The sequence below is a fragment of the Coturnix japonica genome, chromosome Z (genome assembly GCF_001577835.2).
Source record: "Coturnix japonica isolate 7356 chromosome Z, Coturnix japonica 2.1, whole genome shotgun sequence".
Classification (NCBI taxonomy): Eukaryota; Metazoa; Chordata; class Aves; order Galliformes; family Phasianidae; genus Coturnix; species Coturnix japonica.
The window spans coordinates 46,934,451-46,953,875 of NC_029547.1; the positions used below are offsets into that span (position 1 = coordinate 46,934,451).

Here is a 19,425-nt window from a genome sequence, read left to right on the forward strand (position 1 = left end):
ATACCCACTATTCCCTCAGGAGGGAATTTACACACACACCTCACCTCAGGAAGTCTGCAACCTTTGGGGTGATGGAATCTTAGCTTTAAATATCCTAAAATATCATTTTACCAGATCTATCAATAGCAACAAGACTCTAGTCACTCTCTCAAAGAGCTACAGGTGAATTTGGCATGTTTAACTGGTACATACAAATGGTTATACTGCTGTAGATTCCCAGCAGAATGGGTTAGTTGGGCCTGAATAAGGTTAAGAGCTTCAAAACAGATCTTAGGCCTTCATCAGCAAACCTGTCTGTGCAGTGCTGGCTATGGACAGGTCTTCCCTGCTGAGACATCTCTGCTCAACTGTGCCAGCAGCCACAGCATGCAGTCTTCCAACAGCTCCAGGGCATAATGCAAAGGACCTGTGACAGTCAGCTTTTCACTAACCCTGTACAATTGTAGAGTGCTAGCTGCTTTAGCCTTATTTACCACTAACTGAGATAAATCATGTGTCCTTCTGGCTGCAAAGTAGAGGGGTAAGAAATACCAAAAGATACCATGTTGGGGAGCATCTGGGTAATGAATGCAGCTCTCCCCTGAAAAGCAAGTAGAAAGGAAGTCTAACGTAGTAACAAGGCTTGGCTTCCACCCTCTATCTTTAGGCATGCAGAGAGCCAGGGCTGAATGGTCTGATGAAAGATGGTGATGCTTAAGACAACATCCAGGTAGAAGTTCAGGCTTTTGCAGCAGTGAAAATGTTCAAGTAGCTAATCCAGCATCCTCAACAAAAGCCATGTCCCCAATTGAAAATTCTACCTACACTGCATCAAAGGAATCCAAGGCTGCAGTATTAATATTAAGGTCCTCAACACTCTGCACTGGGATGCATACAATAGCACAACTCCACAGGGCCACAGCCCTCCTGCTGGTTCAGAGTTTCTCATGTTATTTATACAGTTGGTTTCCTTAAGCAGCCCAAACATTTCCTCTGAGTTTACAGTAAGCTCTTCAAAATGCCACAAGGTGCCCGCCAGAAAAGCAGCAGGAATGCAATTCCATGCTGCCTTCCTTCAAGCATGAGCAATCACATGCTTGGAGCAGGCTCCATTCTCAGCTAGGCAGAGCACATTGCTCCTTGGACAGGATGGGTCACCCCCTACAACATCCCAGAAACCTAGCAAAAGCCATTTTTAAAAAGTGTTCTCCTCACAAGCCATGCATCTCAGCAGGGTCTCCTGCAACAGCTACTGCAAGCATCCAGCATTTGTCATAACTCCTTCAGGGGACAACAGCTCACCAAAAGACATATCCAACAAGAGCAGCCAGCACCTCAGCTTTTATCTTAGTCAGACAGGAATGTACACACAATGAGTGCTAGCACCTTCTAGCACTGATTTATTTGCAGCAAAGTGCAGAAACAGAATCCAGATAATTTGTGCTTATGTACTGCTTTGTGGAGAGATGAGGGAGTGAATAAGAGACAGTGATAAGTGACAAGTAACTTAAAGAGAAATTAAGCATTTGATTAATCAAGATGACAGTCACATTCATAGCAGTAAGACCACTAGTGATGAAGCCCCTCTGGAAAAAACTTTTCACAGAAAGCAAAATAAGTCAACACAAAAACACATGGGAAAAAAACAACCAAAAAACATTAAAAGACAACAACAACAACAAAACAACAAATCCAACATGTTCTTTGCTAGAACATTCTTGTGGCACACTTACCAGATGCTTCATGGAAGTCTAGCCTGAAACTTTTTTTGCCAAGGATTCATTTGAGTGCAGGCAAAAGCTAGCAATCAAATGTTGTCAAAGCAAGGTAACGAAAGAAAGAAAAGTACAAGACTAGCCACATCTTCCCTTACACAGTTACGTGACAGGACTGTGACCATAGAAAACCGCAGACCTAAACAGTGCTACACATTTGGTTCTAATTGACAGGATTACTCTTAAGTTGTACGAATCCCTCCAAAGCTACTCAGTGGTTTCAGATCTTTCAGTCAGCTACTCCCCAAGTGCTTGTCAGCTCACATTTGTACACCGTATGCTCAAGAAAGTTAATCCTAATTAAAAGGAGAGAAATGTGGATTTAAAAGCACTCGTGCTCTTTGGCAAGGACAGTGCCAAACTTGGATCAGCTGATGCTCATGTCAACAGCTTGCCTCCAGCTCCCAGTGAGCCAGTGGAGCTTGGAAGCTGTTGTGCCTCAGTACCAGCTTTATACAGTTCAGCATTAGCTTGTGCTTCCACCACCTCGATCCACTATGCAGAGATCACATTTTGAAAATTCACACCAAAGTGGCTCCACTGTTGTTCAGTCTCTGAAAATCTACGCTGGACATTACATAAAGCAGGCTGCAGCCAACTTCACACTGCTGCTTCACTATGAGGACAGCCTGAAAGGACTGGACCATGAACACTGCACATGTAGGAGTCAAGCTCTGAAGGAAAAAGGCCATTGTACCATCTAGAAGCAGAACCTTGTCCAGTTGCCTGGAAAGACAAGCTGCTGCTTTTCAAAGGTACAACATGACCAGAGTTAAAGAGAAAAGACAGTACAAAGCCTGACCTGCAGTGGCATTTCTCTTATGAAACTGATCAAGAGGACCAGGAGGACAGGGGGCACCAACCAGCAGAAGAGTGCAGGCAGCCTGTGGCCAGCACTCCCAACAAGGTCCTGCTGCAGGCACAGCACTAGGCCTGCCTGGCAGTGCCTGGGGGCTACACATGCACCAGCAACATGTACATTATTCAGCATATCTAGGGGGGCCAGACCCATCACTTCAGCTACTCACCACTGTCTCCTCTCTGGGAAGAAAAATACCTTAGGTACGTTTTGTGAATGACTTTCCTGTGCTCCGAGGCGCACATGCCTACCTCCAATAACAGCAATGTACTTACTGAGTGGTTGTTCCTGCCCTCACCTCAAGTTGTCAGCAGCAGAGGAACATCATGAGGAAGCATTTGGGGTATGTGTGAGACACCCTTGTGTGACTGTTCCTTCGGGGATCTGTCTACTTTCTTTGAAACTGCTCACACCTCTGTCTCCAAGCATCCCTCATTCAGATATGCTGGAAATGAGCAACATACTGAGTGAATGTGCATCTAACTTGCCTGCTGACAAACAGTTTCACTGAAGGATCCAATCTTTCCTGCTGTTGAAAACAAAAGTTATTCCTACTGTTTCCTTTCTGTATTAGGCCAGACAAAGCAACAGGCATCTGAAAATTGTCATTCAGCTTCCTCATCCTACTTGCAATCAACTTTTCTAATGATATGGATAATAAAAGCTTCCACAAAGACTATATGAAATAATTATAGGATTACAGAAAGTTTGGAGTCAGCAAGGATATATGGAAACCAAAATTCCAAAACTTTCACGTATTTTTTTATGTGCTTACAAGTTTACTTAATAAATGCAATAAATAAACAGACCTCTGAATAAACTGTATAGCAGTAGGAATTTAGAGAAATCCAAAAGCAAGCAATCACCAGAGGAAAACCAAAATGGTAGACAGGAGTCCTGAAAATGCTACAGCAGATGACAAGCAACTGTGTCATCTACTGATGAGCTTTGCAGAGAAAGTCCTTTGTCCTCCAAGTATTCAATACATGTATCAATGTCCTAGAGGGTAAAAGGGAAAAAAAAAAAACAAAAAAACAACTACTAAAACAAACAAACAAAAACCCAACCGTAAGTAGTTGATTTTGCAAATAAAGCAAAGGCGGGTGAGCAAAATAATTAGTAGAACAGAACAGGGGTACTGTTTAATCCAGATCTCTTGCTAGAACAGATCATTTACTAGCTTGCAGTTCATCTTGGCAAGGGAGCAGAACAGGGGCAGGAACACGATAACATGAGTAATACTCTCATTCCCAGTCAGAGTAAAAAGGACGTTGAGTCATGCAAGCATAAACTCAGAAAACCACTATGCCTGGAAGAGCCACAGAAAAAAAAAAAAGATGCATAAAGAAGCAAAGATGAGAATAAGAGCGTTACCACTGCACGCACATGACAACCACCGATATTAGACAGATGCTGCTCAACCATGGAAAGCCTGGAAAGAGCTGAGAGAACAGTTAATACACAGAAAATGTGTCTTGCTGGGGAAGGATCAAGGAGTTGGGATGTCTTCCAGAACTGAAGTGTTGTAATGGAAGGAGCCTGGAGAAGAGAAGGCTCTGGGGAGACCCTATAGCGGCCTCTCAATATCTAAACTGGGGCTGTGAGGAAGGAGGGACAGATTCTTTAGCAGGATCTGCTGTGACAGGAAAAGGAAAAATGGTTTCAAAGTAAGGGAGGTTATATTTAGACTGGATATAAGGAATGCTTTTTACAATAAGAGTGGTGAGGCACAGAAACAGGTTGCCCAAGAGGTAATAGATGCCTTGTCCTTGGAGACACTCAAGGTCAGGCTAGCTGGATGCAGCTGTCTGTAGGTGCCCCTGTTCACTGCAGGGGAGCTGGACTAGACAACCGTTAAAGCGTCCCTTCCAACTAAAGTGATTCTATGATACAGGCTCTACAGGAAAGACAGGCTGGGGAGACAAGGGGGGATGTTGCCCTTCATGTGAGAGTACAGCTGGAGTCTTTGAAGCTCCACCTGGGAATGGAAGAGGAGCTGACTGAGATTTTACAGGCTAAAATTAAAGTGCTGACAGTTAGATGACACTGCAATGGGTGTTTGATACAGGCCACCTGACCAAGTAGGTTGAACAGTTGAGGCTTTCTTTGGACAGGTCAAAGCAGCCTCACATTCGCAAGCTCCAGTTCTCATGGGCTACCCATAAGAACCTCTTACCTGTTTGAGGGGCAGTACCTTAGGACAGAAGCAAACCAGAAGGTTCTTCAAGTCATTAATCATAACTTTCTCTTCCAGATAAAAGAAAAGCAAATAAGCAGAGGCCCAGGGCAGACTGCACATTTCCCAACAATAAGGAGCTTGCTGGTGTTGCGGACTAGTGGAAATGCAGAGTTCAAAGGCAGCCTCAGCAGCAGCAGTGACCAGGAAATAACAAATTTCAGGCTCCTGAATGCAAACAGAAAAGCAAAAAGCAAGCTCACAAGCCTGGACCTCAGGAGAGCATCCTTTGGCCTCCTAAAAGATCAGTTTGGAAGAATGGCACAGAATAAGGCCCTGGAAGGAAGAAGGGCCCAAGGAAGCTGGTTAACAGTCAAGGATCACCTCCTTCAAGCTCAAGAAAGGTCCATCCTAGTAAGTAGGAAGTCATGCACAAATTCCTGGAGGTCTGCATCAATTAATAATTAGCTCCCAACCAAATTCAAACAAAAAAGAAGTGTACAGAAGGATGTTTACTTGGGAGAAATAAAGAGAGCTTTACCTGGCCAGGAATGAATTTGGCCAGAGATGTCAAGAACAAGAAGAAGAGTTTCAATAAGTAGCTTTGGTGACAAAAAGAGAATAAGAAAAAACATGCGTCTGCTGCTGTACAGTATGGGAGATCTGCCTTACAAAGGACGGGAAAAAGCTGAGGTACCAAATGCCTTCTTTGGTTCAGAATATCGGATCAGAACCAGTCTTTAGGAACCCTGGGTCCCAGGGGCAAGAGGGAAAGGCTGCAGCATGGAATATGTAACCTTGGTAGAAAGTTAGGGAATATTTAAAACAGGACATATGCCCATGGTCCTTGGTGTTGTCCATATCTATGAGTGCAGTGGAAGGTAGCAGATATCACTGAGAGTCCACTTGCAAAAACTCTTCATCAATTATTGCAACTTGGAGAAGTAACCAAAGGCTGGAGCACATGTCACTCCTGTCTTCAAGAGGGAGAACCCATGGAACTACAGGCCAGCCAGTCTCATTTTGATTCTTGAGCAAGTGATACAGAAACTAATCCTGGAAACAGTTTCCAAGCTCATGAAAAGCCAGAAGATTAGCAGCAGTCAGCATGGATTCGCCAAAGGGAAGTCATATTTGACCAACTTGATAATTTTCTACGATGAAATAACTGACTCACTATATAAGGGAAGAGTAGAGGATATTGTCTACCTGGACTTTAGTATAGCCTACAGTACTGTGTTTTGTAAAATCCTTGTAGAGAACATGCAGAATGGCTGGATGATCAGACAGTGAGGATGATTGAAAATACGCTTAGTAGACAGGTCTTGAAGGTGGTGATCAGTGGCACAAAGTCTGGTTGAAGGCTACTAAGTAGCAATATTCCTGAGGGGTCAGTTCTGGGTCCAGCCCTGTTCAACACCTTCATTAACATCCTCAATGATGGAATGGCATGCATCCTTGCTAAGTTCACAGATGAAATGAAACTAACAGTGCTTCAAACCAGAATTAGAGCTGACATCCTTAGTCCTTCACATTAACGACAGACATGGTAACCTATTAACTCAGTGTAGCAAACAAGCCTGTTGTTTGAAATCAAAAGATAAACTTCTCTCCAATTTCTATCTCATTTATTTGGGTTTTTTGCTGTTGTGGTTGCTTTTTAAAGCTAAGGCCCGTTTTCAAGCCATCATTTCAAGAGCAGTCCTTACTGGCTTCCTGCGCCCCACTGCCAAACAGCAAACCAAGCACTTTTTGGAGATGTAACCTGATGCTCAGGAAGGACCAGAGCAAACACAGGACAGCACTGAGGTAAAAACAGTTCTCTTATTAAGAACTGTTAAAAGTTAGGCTCTTCGACACAAAGCGCCCCAGCCTTGCTCCATCCTTGGCGGTGTTAAAGGTCAGGTTGGATGGGGCCCTGGGCAGCCTAATCTAGCAAGTGACAACTCTGCCCAAGGTAGAGGGGTTCAAACTAGGTGGTGTTCAAAGTCATTTCCAAGCTACTCCGTGGTCTTGCAAAAGCCAGACTGGCAAAGGCCTTGGTTAGAAAGTTGTGATGGTTGGACAGAGTTTACATGCTTTAGCCTCTGTCCTACACAAACTGCAGACACAACAAATTCTTGGGTTCAAGCTCCATCTATTCTATGAGAAACAGCCTGGCACCACTAGAGTGTGCCAAAGCACAGTTCCAAGGGCATGGCACTGCATAGGCCAAGGCTCATTTTCTGAGCCAACAACAAACTGATATTCACAGCACTACTAGCCAGAGCCAAAAGCAAAGCTCCACAGCCTTAGGTTGAAGCAAACATCATCCAACAAAAAAGCATGTGCATAGCTTTAAAGAAATGGTTGTGAGATCTGAGGAACTGATTCCAGTCAGAATATGAGGGATTGCATTTAGCTGCAAAGGTTTTAGCTGCTAGAAGCTCTGATACCACTGGGAATTAATCTTGCATCCTTATAGGGTATTGCAATGAAGAAGGCACTACCCATGAAAGAAGGTGGCATGGAAGGAAGAAAAGTCAGTAACAAACAATATTAGGTCAGCATGAAAAAGGAAAACTAACATGAAGGCCCCAGCACAGAGAGAGATACTTCCACATTTCCAAAAGTTGCCTGGATCTTGGAACAAAAGAGAGGGATCAAGAAGGCAGTAAAAGACTGCATGAGTTGTGTATACAACATGGTGCACCACATAGAAGTAATACTTCTACCACTTAGCTATGTGGGTAGATAAGTTGAGCAAGAACAAAGAGATCAGGCAGGTAAAATAAGTCATAGGAAAAAAAAAAAAAAAAAAAGAGTAAATGGGAAAAATACAGACAAAAAGCCCCACGACAGGGAGTGTTTAACTCTTTCCACAGAGGGAGAAAGGGAAGTATCTACCTTCGAAGTGTCTACACCTTGCACCCTACACAACCCTGGGGAGCTAATAAATGATCAACTGCTCCAGACCTTTACCTGCAATTACATACTCATACCAATGAGGTCATGTCCGGCGCACAGACAGAAAAAGAGACCTAAGTAATAACAATGACAATAACTGCCTACAGAATTCTCATCACCAGGTAACACAGTAATTTGTCAGTGCACACCACAAGTGGAAAAAAAGCAAACCTTGTGAATAAAGGGATTCTTGCACTGGGTGCTTCAGGTCTGGACGCAGTACTGCAGCTGGGGCCTCACAAGAGCTGAGTAGAGGGGGACAATCACCTCCCTCTCCCTGCTGGCCACCCCTTTTTTAGGGCAGCCCAGAACACAGCTGGCCTTCCAGGCTGCAAGCGCACACTGCTGGTTCGTTTCTAGCTTCTTATCTACCAGAACCCCCAAGTCCTTCTTCATAGGGCTGCTCTCTAGATCTTCCCCCAGTTTGTAAAAATACCTGGGATTGTCCTGATCCAAGTGCAGCACCTTGCACTTGGCCTTGTTGAACCTCATTAGGCCCACTTCTCCAGCCTGGATGGCTTCCCTTCCTTCCAATGTATCAACTTCATTGCTCAGCTTGGGGTCATCTGCAGACTTGCTGAGGGTGCACTCAATGCCATCATCTGTGTCACTGATGAAGATGTTGAAGAGACCGACCCCTGAAGGACACCGCTTGTGACCAGCCTCCACCTTGACACAGAACCACTGATCACAACCCTTCAGCTGGATCCAGCCAACCAGTCTTAATCCATCAAACAGTCCATCTTTCAAATCCACACCTCTCCAATTTAGACAGAAGGACGTGGTGCGTGACCATGTTGAAGGCCTTGCACAAGTTCAGGAAGATGACATTCACTGCCCTGCCCACATCCACTGAAGACATCACTCCATCATAGAAGGCCACCAGACAGGCCAGGCATGATCTGCCCTTGGTGAATCCATGCTGGCTGTCTTGAATCAGCTTTTTATCTCTTATATGCCTTAACATAGCTTGTAGGAGGATCTGCTACATGACCTTCCCAGGCACAGAGGTGATGCTCACCAGCCTGCAGTTCCCCAGGTCTCCCTTTCTCCCTTCCTTAAAAATGGGAGCAATATCTCCCTTTTTTCAGTCACCAGGGACTTCACTAGGCAGCCATGATTTTTCAAATATGATGGAGACCAGCTCAGCAACCACATCAGTTATCTATCTCAGAACCCTAGGATGGATATCGTCTGGCCCTATGGAGTTGTACACATTCAGTTTCATGAGGAGGTCTCGGACTTTTTCCACTGTTACAGTGGGACAGAATTTGCTCCTCACACCCACACCTTCTAGGTGTGGTGTTCTGCCAGGACCTCTGTTCAGGGTCCTGGCAGACATGGGGAGGAGCCTGAGCACCAGTGAAGACCAAGGCAAAGCACTTATTGAGCACTTCAGCTGCTTCCATGTCTGATGGAGCCAGCTCTCCATTCTAATTTATCAGGGGGGTACACTCTCCTTGATCTGTCCCCTCCTGCTTTCATACCTGAAGATCCCCTTGTTATTTTTCACATCCCTCACCAAGTTCAGCTCTACCTGTGCCTTGGCTTTCTTAATCTTATTTCTACACATGCAGACAATATCCCTATATCCTTCCCAGGCTATACAACCCTGCTTCCACTTCCTATACATTTCCCTCTTTTCCCTTAGTTTAAGCTGCAGATCCTTGCTCAGTCACGCCAGTCACCCCCCCCCCCCCCCCCCCCCCTCCTCTGCTCAGTTTCTTCTGTTGGGGGATGGAGAGCTCAAAAAGAGCTTTTTCCTCAAAAGAGTTTTATACGTCATCTCTGCGTGCCTGCTGCTTACTTGAAAGGCAGACAGTAGTGGTCCTGATACCAGGGGTTCCCAGATAGTGGCACAAAAACAAAGGAAATCATTTTCAAAGAGCCTATTTCAAAGTCTTCATTTGATTTACATTAAACACATAATTAACTCAACTGCCTGAACAAACTGAGAAAAAAAGCTCTTAAAAATTTACAGAATTGCCAACCATAGCAGTTCACAAGTCAGGTTGTGAAACAATCATGGCATTTGCTTACAAACATAAAAAACAATAGACTGCGGTTCTCTTTCTCCTGAATATTACTTGTATGGGAAAGCTGGCAGTGGGCAGAAGAAGGAAGTGAATACACAGTGCATTAGCTGCTCCAGACCTGCTCATTCTCCCTGCAAACGTGCTGCTGTGCTCTAACAGCAGGCATGGGAGGAGCAGCATCTTGCATACACATCCCCAGTTACCATGGGGTAATCACAGTCTGCAATTTTCACAAGGGCTATGTTTCCTCTGCAGTTCTGGCTACCCTGGTCCCCTCAGATGGGCTCTGAGGTCTCACAAGATGCACAGTAAATGTTGCAAGGTTGAGCAACTCTGGGTGACGCAGCTCTGTGTCCCCACCCCACATGACTTCCCAGCTGATATTTTTCTGCTTGGAAAATAGCACACCAACAGCCACTCTGAAAAAAGCTGCATGAAAGCCCAAAGTAAATGTCAACAGTTGCGTAGGCTTAACCAGGACATGATTTGCAACCTATGTTTTTCAGACTCCCTGTCACCGCCTTGTAAGGCAGAGGAGAAAGCATGCAGCCCCCCCTCCTATCATGTTAAACCACAGGGGCACTGTCAGCAGAAGAAAAACACAGGCAGCAATGTTAATAAAGCCTCAGCCAGACAGGAGGTGGAGAAGATGAGGCTGCCTCAGCTGACAGTAGGCAGCAAGAGCGCAAGAACTCAGTGCACCGCTAAGCACGGCTGAATGCAAGCATGAAGCTGCCCAGCTCCAAATGATGGAAGTGAAGGTGACACATTTGCAGCCAAGAATTGTGCAAGTGATGTACCACTGCCCTCTGCACTTGTCCCTCTGGAACAAGAGAAGACTAGATGGGGTTGCAGATAATTGACCCCAAACTGCAAACCTTGTTGGACCGCATCCCGATTTCAGCTTCTCCCATCTCAAAGAACCACCTTCTGGATGCCTGTGGTCCCACCAGTCAGGATGAGGGCTGCCATGCAGACTGTGCCTGGCACAGCTAGTTCAGACTGAAGACCTCACAAGTGACCTGAGGTTGCTGGTGCAACATTGCACATACACCTGTACTAAATTCCAGCTGGCCCAAAAGGACGGAAAAGCCTTCACTAATCCATGAAACTCCCAAAAGAGGAAGGGAGGTAATGGGGAGTTTGCTGACCCTCACTGGGCTTCAAAGGAAGGAAAATAAATAAATAAATAAAATCATTGTAATACAGAAGATGATCCCCTCAGGGTACTGAGCGGTCAGCTGAGTTACTTTTTCAAACAGTAGTACCTCCCAGCTTCACTCACAATGCCCCTCCTTCCCCCAGGCAAGTACACCTTTCTCCTTACCTAGCTATTTCAAAAGCAAGTGTAGACACGAAGTCCCAGCCTGCCCCAGGTGCCTACCATGAACATGCCTGGCAGGGTCAGAGAGCAGGTATCCCAGGGTCCAGTGTCACTTAGGATGGTACCTATCCAAGGCTTTCCAGGGAAGAGGAATCTCCTCAGGCCAGGTTAAACAAATTTAGGAGGTGGCCTGAACTCCTACAGCTAAGCAGATTCTCCCACAGGTATACAGCGAGACAAGGGGTTCAGGCAGCAAGTGCAAGTGACCAGATACAACACATGGAGAGCACACACTCCAGGCCAATTCCCATGCTCCTGTTTTCTACATGTCCGCCCCAGCATCCAGCCAAGTGCCCTATGCCAGCCTGCAAGCCTCTGTCTCACCTGGGAGAAGTTAAGTCCGTTCAGTGGGTGGCACTGCTCCTCCACCTTCTCTACAGCACCTGTTTGCTTCCTAAGCCGCTCTGCTTCCTGGGCCAGGTACAGATCCAGGACAGGCACTCCTCGAGACTTGATGTCTACCTCCGTCAGAGAGTTCACCATCAGCATCACCCACACCGGCCTCTTCCGCTCCCAGTTGCCAGCAATGGCATTGAAGAGGTAGTCTGCATACAGCCCCTTGCCCCGCTGGTCTGGTGTCATCCAAGATGGCATCATGAGCTTGACATATTCCAGGTGCTGCTTGAGCCGACGATAAATGTCACGGGGCAGCACATCCTGAAGGTTCTCCCCCTGTGGCAGCAGCTGGCAGCTGGTGAGAGCAGAGATGGTGTAGGGGTCGGTGAGGTCCAGCTCAAAGTACACGACATGACTCTGCTGAAAGGCCTTCTTGGAGTTCTCTGGGATAAAATCCCAGACACGGGTGTATGGGACATGGATGGTGCCGAAGAAGTAAGACGGGGGATCTCTCTTGATGGTCCACAGGAAGGAGTTCAGATCACTCTGCGAGGGAAGAGGGAGACATAGCTGAGCACGTGCAAACACTCACACCAGGCACTGAGTACAAGGCTAAAGAGAAACAGTATACCAACCCAGCAGGTCACCTGGCTCTGCAGCTTGCCACCATGTACATTAACTAAAGAGGCTATGCTCACACAACAAGTCCTCCTTCAGTATCCTTCTTTTTAGGCCATGAGGTCAAAATTCACTTTTCATTAATTAGAAGCATTATAAGAGTGGCCTTGTTTTTTTCCTAAGAGGCAACATCATCGATTCTTAAAAGAAACACCATCCTAGTTCATCTTCCCAGTATCTGTCAGAAGTAGAAACAGCACAACCCAAGCAGGCCATGCTTCTGCAAAATGTTTATCCAACTTCCATCTTTCATCAAGTCAAAAGTTGCTGTTGCTTTGCTGAAATGGTGGGGGACAGCAGGCTGTCAGTCACCTTCACCTTGGCACCTCTTATGTCAGCACAGCAAAGACCCTCCCCTTAAGGAAGCAGCCATGACACACAATCAGAGGGCACCTTTACAGAACTTTCCATCCTGAACAAGAACAAATGAATAACAACAACTACTACATGGCAGAAATTTTTGCTGAAGCAGTTAGGAATAGAGTTTTACAAGGATGTGGCACATGGCAGACAGACATGTAGACAAGGCTCCTGAGCACAATTATCTTTTTTTCTTACAGAGGAGAAAAACACATTCAATATCTTAGAAAAACAAAGGAAGAAACTCCGCAGGCCAAATTCAGCCTGTGGTCCCAAGCAACAGAAAAACCCTTTTCTTTAGATCTGACTTTTAGAAGAGTCTCCCCAAACCTCCCAGCTATCAGTAAGTCAGAATGAGACTATGTTTGTTCTACTGCAAGATGTGCTTTACACAGAAACACCAGAGTGTGGGGTGTTCCCCAGGACAGGAGATCAGATAGGGAAAAAGGGGCCTGGTTGGATCCCAGAAGTCACTTTACACCATTAGCAGACATGACTCCATCACAGGTACAGTGGTCCCTTCTGGAGTAATGGACACAAACAGTTTGTATCTCCCAGAGCAGACCAGAAGAGGTATATTGCCTTTGCATATTTAAGAAGAAGGACAGGTTTCCAGACGCCCTCAAACATCTAGTCAGCCTTTAGCCAGCATATAACTCTAACCTCAGCTCCAAGGCTACGTGTTGCATGTGTGCTGACCTAAGATACTTGCCAAATGCAGAACAGGCTGCTTGGAGGAATTTATTGGAAACACATTGCCTATAACTTTCTATAACAAGGGTCAGAAGGGGTGATCTTAAAAGATTGTTCTGCGATGGCTGATCCCAGACAACCTTCTTCCACAACTCTACATCAGGCCTAAGCCATGGATCAGGCAGCACGTCAGCTAAGTGCTGCTGATAGTATGGCTTGCCAGCACTCTGACAAATCAAGTAAACACCAAGCAGTCTTCAGACACTTCTGTGGCACATCAAAGGTCTCGATACCTCAGAGACCTGAATTTGGATAAGGGGCAACATCTCGGCATCCAGACGATCTCAGAACACTTTCCTAAGTTACAGGCCATAAAAACTCTCCTGGAGACCACAGGAGGAAAAGAATGAATGATACACAGCACTAAGAGGGGAGGAGAATATGGGGAAGAGTATGAACCCAATATAAACCCAGAAAGTAGATGAAAAATAAATACATACAAGAAAGCAAAAAGAGAAACCAGACTGGATTCACTCCTGCCTTTCACCAGGAGGGAGAACGGAAGGACACATCTCTGCTGTGAGAAAAACAAGTAGTCAGCAGCCAGCAGGAAGGAATGACCAGCAGTGCTGTTTTTTTACCTACAAGCACGCAAGAAGGCAGAAGACGCACCTACGACAGGAATAAGGCTTAGTGGTCAACACAACTTCACACAAGTCTGATCATGTACATGCAGCAAGAGGCATCACAAGGAACAAATGGCCACCAGTGCTCTGACCTTTTCAGTCCAGCTCCTGCTTAGTGCCAGCTAGCTCAAGCCCAGACAAAGAGTATCTGGCAGCATCATTTCTGCTCCAGATCACTGTATACAGCCCAGCTAGAAAGGTGTTTGGTATTGCACTTTCATGTCTTTTGCTCTGCAAATTACCACAGCTTTTGCAGTCACACACTGCAAGCTGAGCAATGCCACCAGCTACCAGCAGTACCAATGACAGACCACATAGGCCATCAGGAGCAGAGAAAACAGGTCTCACTTTAGAGTCTACAGCACAGGCATTAAAAGAAAGCAGAGTGAAACCTTGTAAAACTTATCACTCATAGTGAGCAAGAGCTTACTCAACAGAGTGGCCTGCCACTTTGCACATACCTCCACAGCAGCCTGTCCCAGGGTGACAGGCCTTCATCTCAGAGTGAAGGCTCACAAGCACTACCCAGAGCTTGTGCAAAGGCTAAAAGACAGCTCTATTTTCAATTTTGTGCAGCTGGGAACTCTTAAGGTATGTGCTAGGTGGCTGTGAGATAGTGCAGGAGCAGTGCCAAGGCTTGGTCAGGATCGCAGCGTATGCCATGACTGGCAGTCTCTCTCTCTCATTTCCCTGAGAGCATGCAAGAGATAAAGGCACTACAAGTGGTTTGTAGCAGGATGTTCTCATACAGCTCTTACTTCAGAAAGGAGCATAAAATGTTGAAAGTGGTGTCCTGGACACTGCAGAGAGAGATGGGTTTGGCAGCTCCAGGAATTTCACTTACATAAGCATAACAGGAAAATAGGCAGGTTCACATACAGACCACCATGTGTGTATCTGTTTCCACTCCCAGATTTTACAGGTGGCACAGAATACTTTATTCACTATGGCAAAAACAAGGAGCAAGGGGAGAACTGGATGGCAGCCTGAGGAGGAGAACAGCAGTCCCACGTGTGGCCTGTTGATTTGCTGCTCCACTGAGATTTCAGGCAATGTCAAATAAGCCACAGCACATGCCCTCTGCCGCAACATATCTCCACTAGGATTGATTTTAATCTCTGCTGGGGAGCCCCACATCCAATTATTTCTGGATGTTCAGCCATGATGAGCATCTTCCCAGGGGAACAAGACCAAACTGTGAACAGATTCAGGGTTCCAGCCCAGCAAAACGTTCATTTTGAACACACATACACACAGGCAAAGAAAAAAAAAAGTTTTTCTTCAGCCACCTCAGTTCTTACAACTGGAAGCACAACAGGAACTATGAGGTGGTGGTGGAAAGGTGGGTTGAAAGGAAAAGGAAGTGCTCAAGCTAAAACTGGACCTATGGACACATAGACCTATGGAATTCACACCCTGCCATGCAAAAGGGAAAGCTGCCGTACCTCACCATGACTATACAAGCACCCACTCTGAGCTGCAATGGGGTGCACCTAAGAACAGATCATGGTTCCACAAAATGAAAGGACATTAGCATCAGGCATTGCAGAAAACCAGGGAAAGTGCAGCACACATGAAGTGCTTTCCTCAGCAGCTCAGAAAGGACTTGAGAAAGAACAAAATGCTGGAGGAATGAGAGATTAAAGTGAAGTGTTAAGGAGTGACAGCTGAACCCCAAGCATGCCAGCCCCACGTCCCAGCATCCTTCCTGAAACAGGAAGCTGTTTGTCCACTGGCAGACTCAGAAACTCCAATTACCTCCTGCTATCTGCCTCAGCAGAACACAGGCTCTGACTGACAGGTATTTTCTTTACCTTTCCAATAAGTTTCTTTCTCCTGCTTTCAGAGAAAGGAGCTCATTTTAACAACCTTCAGTAGCTTGCTTTTCCAGCAGTGTTTCTAGGACTACCAAGGAAAGTAGTCTTCAGGTATACAAATGCTAATACAAAATCCCTTCGGGTAAGGCAACAATAATTCTTCTGGAAGAGAAGTGCCAAACAGGATCTGTTATCTTTCTTCTGACAAACGACCTCAAAGTGGGGTAAATGACATCCTGACTGTCAAGAATAAAATAACAGTAAACGTCTAGGAAATAACACAAAGAAAAACATGAGAAACAAAGAATGCCTCTAGTGACAGTACTCTGAGCATCCAGAAAAGGAGCAATAGCGTGATGGGAATTTTAAAAATGGAAGTTTTAAGAGAAACAGGTTGTGGAGATCCAGGAAACAGAGGATCTGAAGGGAAGGCCAGCTGCAGTCTGAGGAGTGAGGAACTGTATGCAAACTTCTGACACAAGGAAGCCTGACACAGGTCTGCCCACACGACTGAGCAAGTTGCATTACTACTGCTTCCTTCTACCTTCTGATCCTTGTTTATGCTAACTAAAGTTTTTCAGAACAAACTGCATCACTTGCTGTGCAGGCAGCTGCCTTCTGCTGCTTCAGAGTCCTCCAGAACACCAAACTCTCACGCTCACCCCAACAGCTAAATCTTCCAAAAAGCAGCCCAGAACTGCACTGTTTCTCAATCCAAAAAATGCTCTTAACTGTTTCCTGCTACAAAAGCCAGAGCATGTGGCATTTAGTGTTTTAACCAAGCAGGCAGCCCTGCAGCCCTCCCTATATGGCTTTCTCCATCCTCATCTACTCCGGTCTTGTGTCTTGTCATATTCATTTACACCTAACTGAGGCAAAGATTGTGCCTTTACTCACCATTCAAAGTGACTCCATGCAGCAACAATAATACATAAAGAAATGTAAGGCACATTTTTAAGTTCTTTTAAGTTTTTTCCCATTTAAATTACTGACACCAAAACTCAGCTAAGACCGTAAGCAGAACTCACCCACGGATAAACACTGCGTTGGCTACTATTACAGCTATTAAAGGAACACAGTTTAGTCTCCATTTGACAGTAGTGAAAAATTAAAAAATTAAAGAAAAAAATAATTTTTAACTAAAAACCCAAGCATTTGCAGCAAATAGTACTTACTCTATTGAAGTAAATTCATAGCTGACTCTGAAAGTAACGACTCTACTTATTTCCACTGAAACTGTAACAAAGAGCATACAACTGCTACTCGTTAGAGCAAATTCTCAGCTGCAAAACACTGATTTTCAGTACAGTCATCACCACTAGCTGTGCATTTTAACTAGGGATGAACAAGAGCCTGCATGCCATGCTCATAAACATCTGCACTAGCAGAGGTGACCCTCTGCAGCCACTGCAACTGCTGAAAAGCACCACCACCACCTCACCTTCATTCACTGTCTGGTCTCCAGAAATGTTCAGGGAGTGCTAGGGAATGTCAGTGAGTGCTCTTTTTTCCATATGGAGGAAATTCAGTGCCACACTTCTTGCTTCATCTGCACTTCGACATCAGACACCATTCTGTCTGACTGCTCTACTGCTGCCATCTGTCACATGGCCACAACGTGTAATGGCATACTGGTGGGAAAGTTCAACCTCTATTGCCATACCACTAACATCCACCTCTGAAGGCGTGGGCTGACACCATAAATCAGGAGGCATTACTTTCAGAGCAGCTCTCAGAGAGATGAACAGCCATTTAAATTGGCTGTGCTCCTAAGAGGAGCAACACATCATGAAGTAACCAGCTCCCAACCACCGGCATGCTGCTGTGGATTCTGGCCTGAAATTTACCAGTTTTCACTAGTACATCTCCGACATTAAGCAAAAAGAAAGTACTACAAGACTCCAACATTCTTAATTGTTTTAATCTCTCTATTTTACTATGAAGAATGATGAGACTTGTTACTGACTGCAGCTTTAACTGTAATATGGAGCACTTCACCTTCAGTTTTGCCACTAACTCTCCTAAGTCCTACAGGACTAAATCATAGAATCACAGAATGGTGTGGGTTGGAAAGGATCTTAAGGCCCACCCAGTTCCAACTCAGTGCCATGGGCAGGGCAGCTATGTAGGCAGATGGAATCATCCCACTGGCAGTGTCCTAAACCCTAGGTTACAGGAGATGCCTCAGCTTAGTGGCAGTGGGGCCTAGTACCATCAGCCGGAGGCAGCAAGGCCTGGAGGCCTTGGTTCAGTTGCATGGAGAAAGAAAGAGCAGGCCATGGGGCATTCCAGGCCTGGATGTTGGTACCAAGCATTCTCGCTGCTCCCATCTTATAGCAAGGCTGTGTTACCTCCCTCATGTAGCACCGCCGGTCTTCCTTTCAAGGGCTCCTGGCTCCCTTTGTGGTCATGGTGGAGGGGTTCACCTTGCCTCAGCCAGAACATAAAGTGATCCAAGGGATGGAACACCTACTCTGCAAGGACAGGATGAGAGAGCTGTGGCTGCTCAGCCCAGAAAAGAGAAGGCTCTTGGAAGACCCAGTAGCAGCCTTTCAGTATCTAAAGGGGGGCTATAAGAAGGAAGGGGACAGACTCTTTAGCAGGGTCTGTTGTGACAGGACAAGGGGAAATAGTTTCAAACTTAAAGAGGGGAGATATAGAGAGGTGGTGGATGCCCCATCCCTGGAGACACTCGAGGTCAGGCTGGACAAGGCTCTTTGCACCCGATCCAACTGTAGGCGTCCTTGCTCACTGCAGAGGAATTGGACCAGTCAGCCTTTGACACCCTTCCCACTCAATGGATTCTACAGCAACTGGTGCAATACACACCACCCTCACCTCTGGTGACAGGCCGCTTCCACATCCAAGGCCTACAGAGAGCAGGGATGTTCTGTCAGACCTAATAACACACAGTAAGCTCAGGACAACTTTTCTTATATTATTTTGTGTGCTTTTACCTCAGAAACTTCACCAAGAACTGCTTTTTCCCTGCTTCTAAAAAGACGTGACACTCTACCCACCAACTTCACATCGTCCTAAGCATCACCTGCAGCAGGCAGCCCTCGGCTGCACTTCTCTCCCCCCTGGGCTGGGCAGCCCACGCTGCTCACAGCACTCAGGCTGACGGAGTGAGAGCACAAAAACATCCCACAAACCTGTAACCGCATTTCTGCTGAAAGGGCGCTGTCACTCTGCTCTGAACCTGCCCCACCACGCTCCGGATAGAGCAGGAAGCCAACCGGCCCGTCCATGCGAGGAGCAGGCTCCTCCCGGACCTTCCTTCTGCCGTGGGCGCGGGGGCGGCTCCTCGCACGGAGCGGATTCAGGTGCAGCCGCCCGCAGCCCCCATCGCACCCTCTGCCAAATCCCAGCGGTGCTTGGCCTCGCGGGCGCAGCACCCTGGGGCGCAGCTGTCCCTCGCTGCCCGTCCCCAGGTGATCCGCCACCAGCCCCGGGCTGCCCCTGGGGGAAGGAGACCCCCGTCCCCCGCCGCTTACCTTTCCTTGGAGCGGGCAGGCGCCGGCGGGGCCGCGGCTTTGCCGCGCTCTGGCCAGCAGGAGGAGGCTGTGCAGCAGGCAGACCCAGCCGGGGTGCACCATCCCTGCTTGGTCCCGCAGTCGGAACAATTTGGGGACGGCGTTCCTTTTTTTTTTTACTTTCTTTCTTTTTTTTTTTTCCCCCCCTTCTTTCTCCTCCTGTT

General features: G+C 46.4%; 1 protein-coding gene across 4 annotated transcripts in view; it reads right to left on the reverse strand.

Moving 5' to 3' along the window:
• Window positions 1-19,402, reverse strand: part of LOC107306428 (metalloprotease TIKI1-like) — a 79,445-nt gene extending 60,043 nt beyond the window's left edge. For 3 of the 4 annotated variants that reach the window (XM_015849590.2, XM_015849588.2, XM_015849591.2), the window contains exons 1-2: window positions 19,223-19,402; window positions 11,480-12,037 (exon numbers count right to left, since the gene is read on the reverse strand). In XM_015849590.2, coding sequence (XP_015705076.1) covers window positions 11,480-12,037; window positions 19,223-19,324 — 660 coding nt within the window. In that variant the 5' untranslated portion in view covers window positions 19,325-19,402. Of the gene's footprint in view, window positions 1-11,479; window positions 12,038-18,880; window positions 19,187-19,222 lie in introns of those variants that run through there. The other variant, XM_015849589.2, reaches the window with a different exon arrangement.
• Window positions 19,403-19,425: the final 23 nt, after the last annotated feature.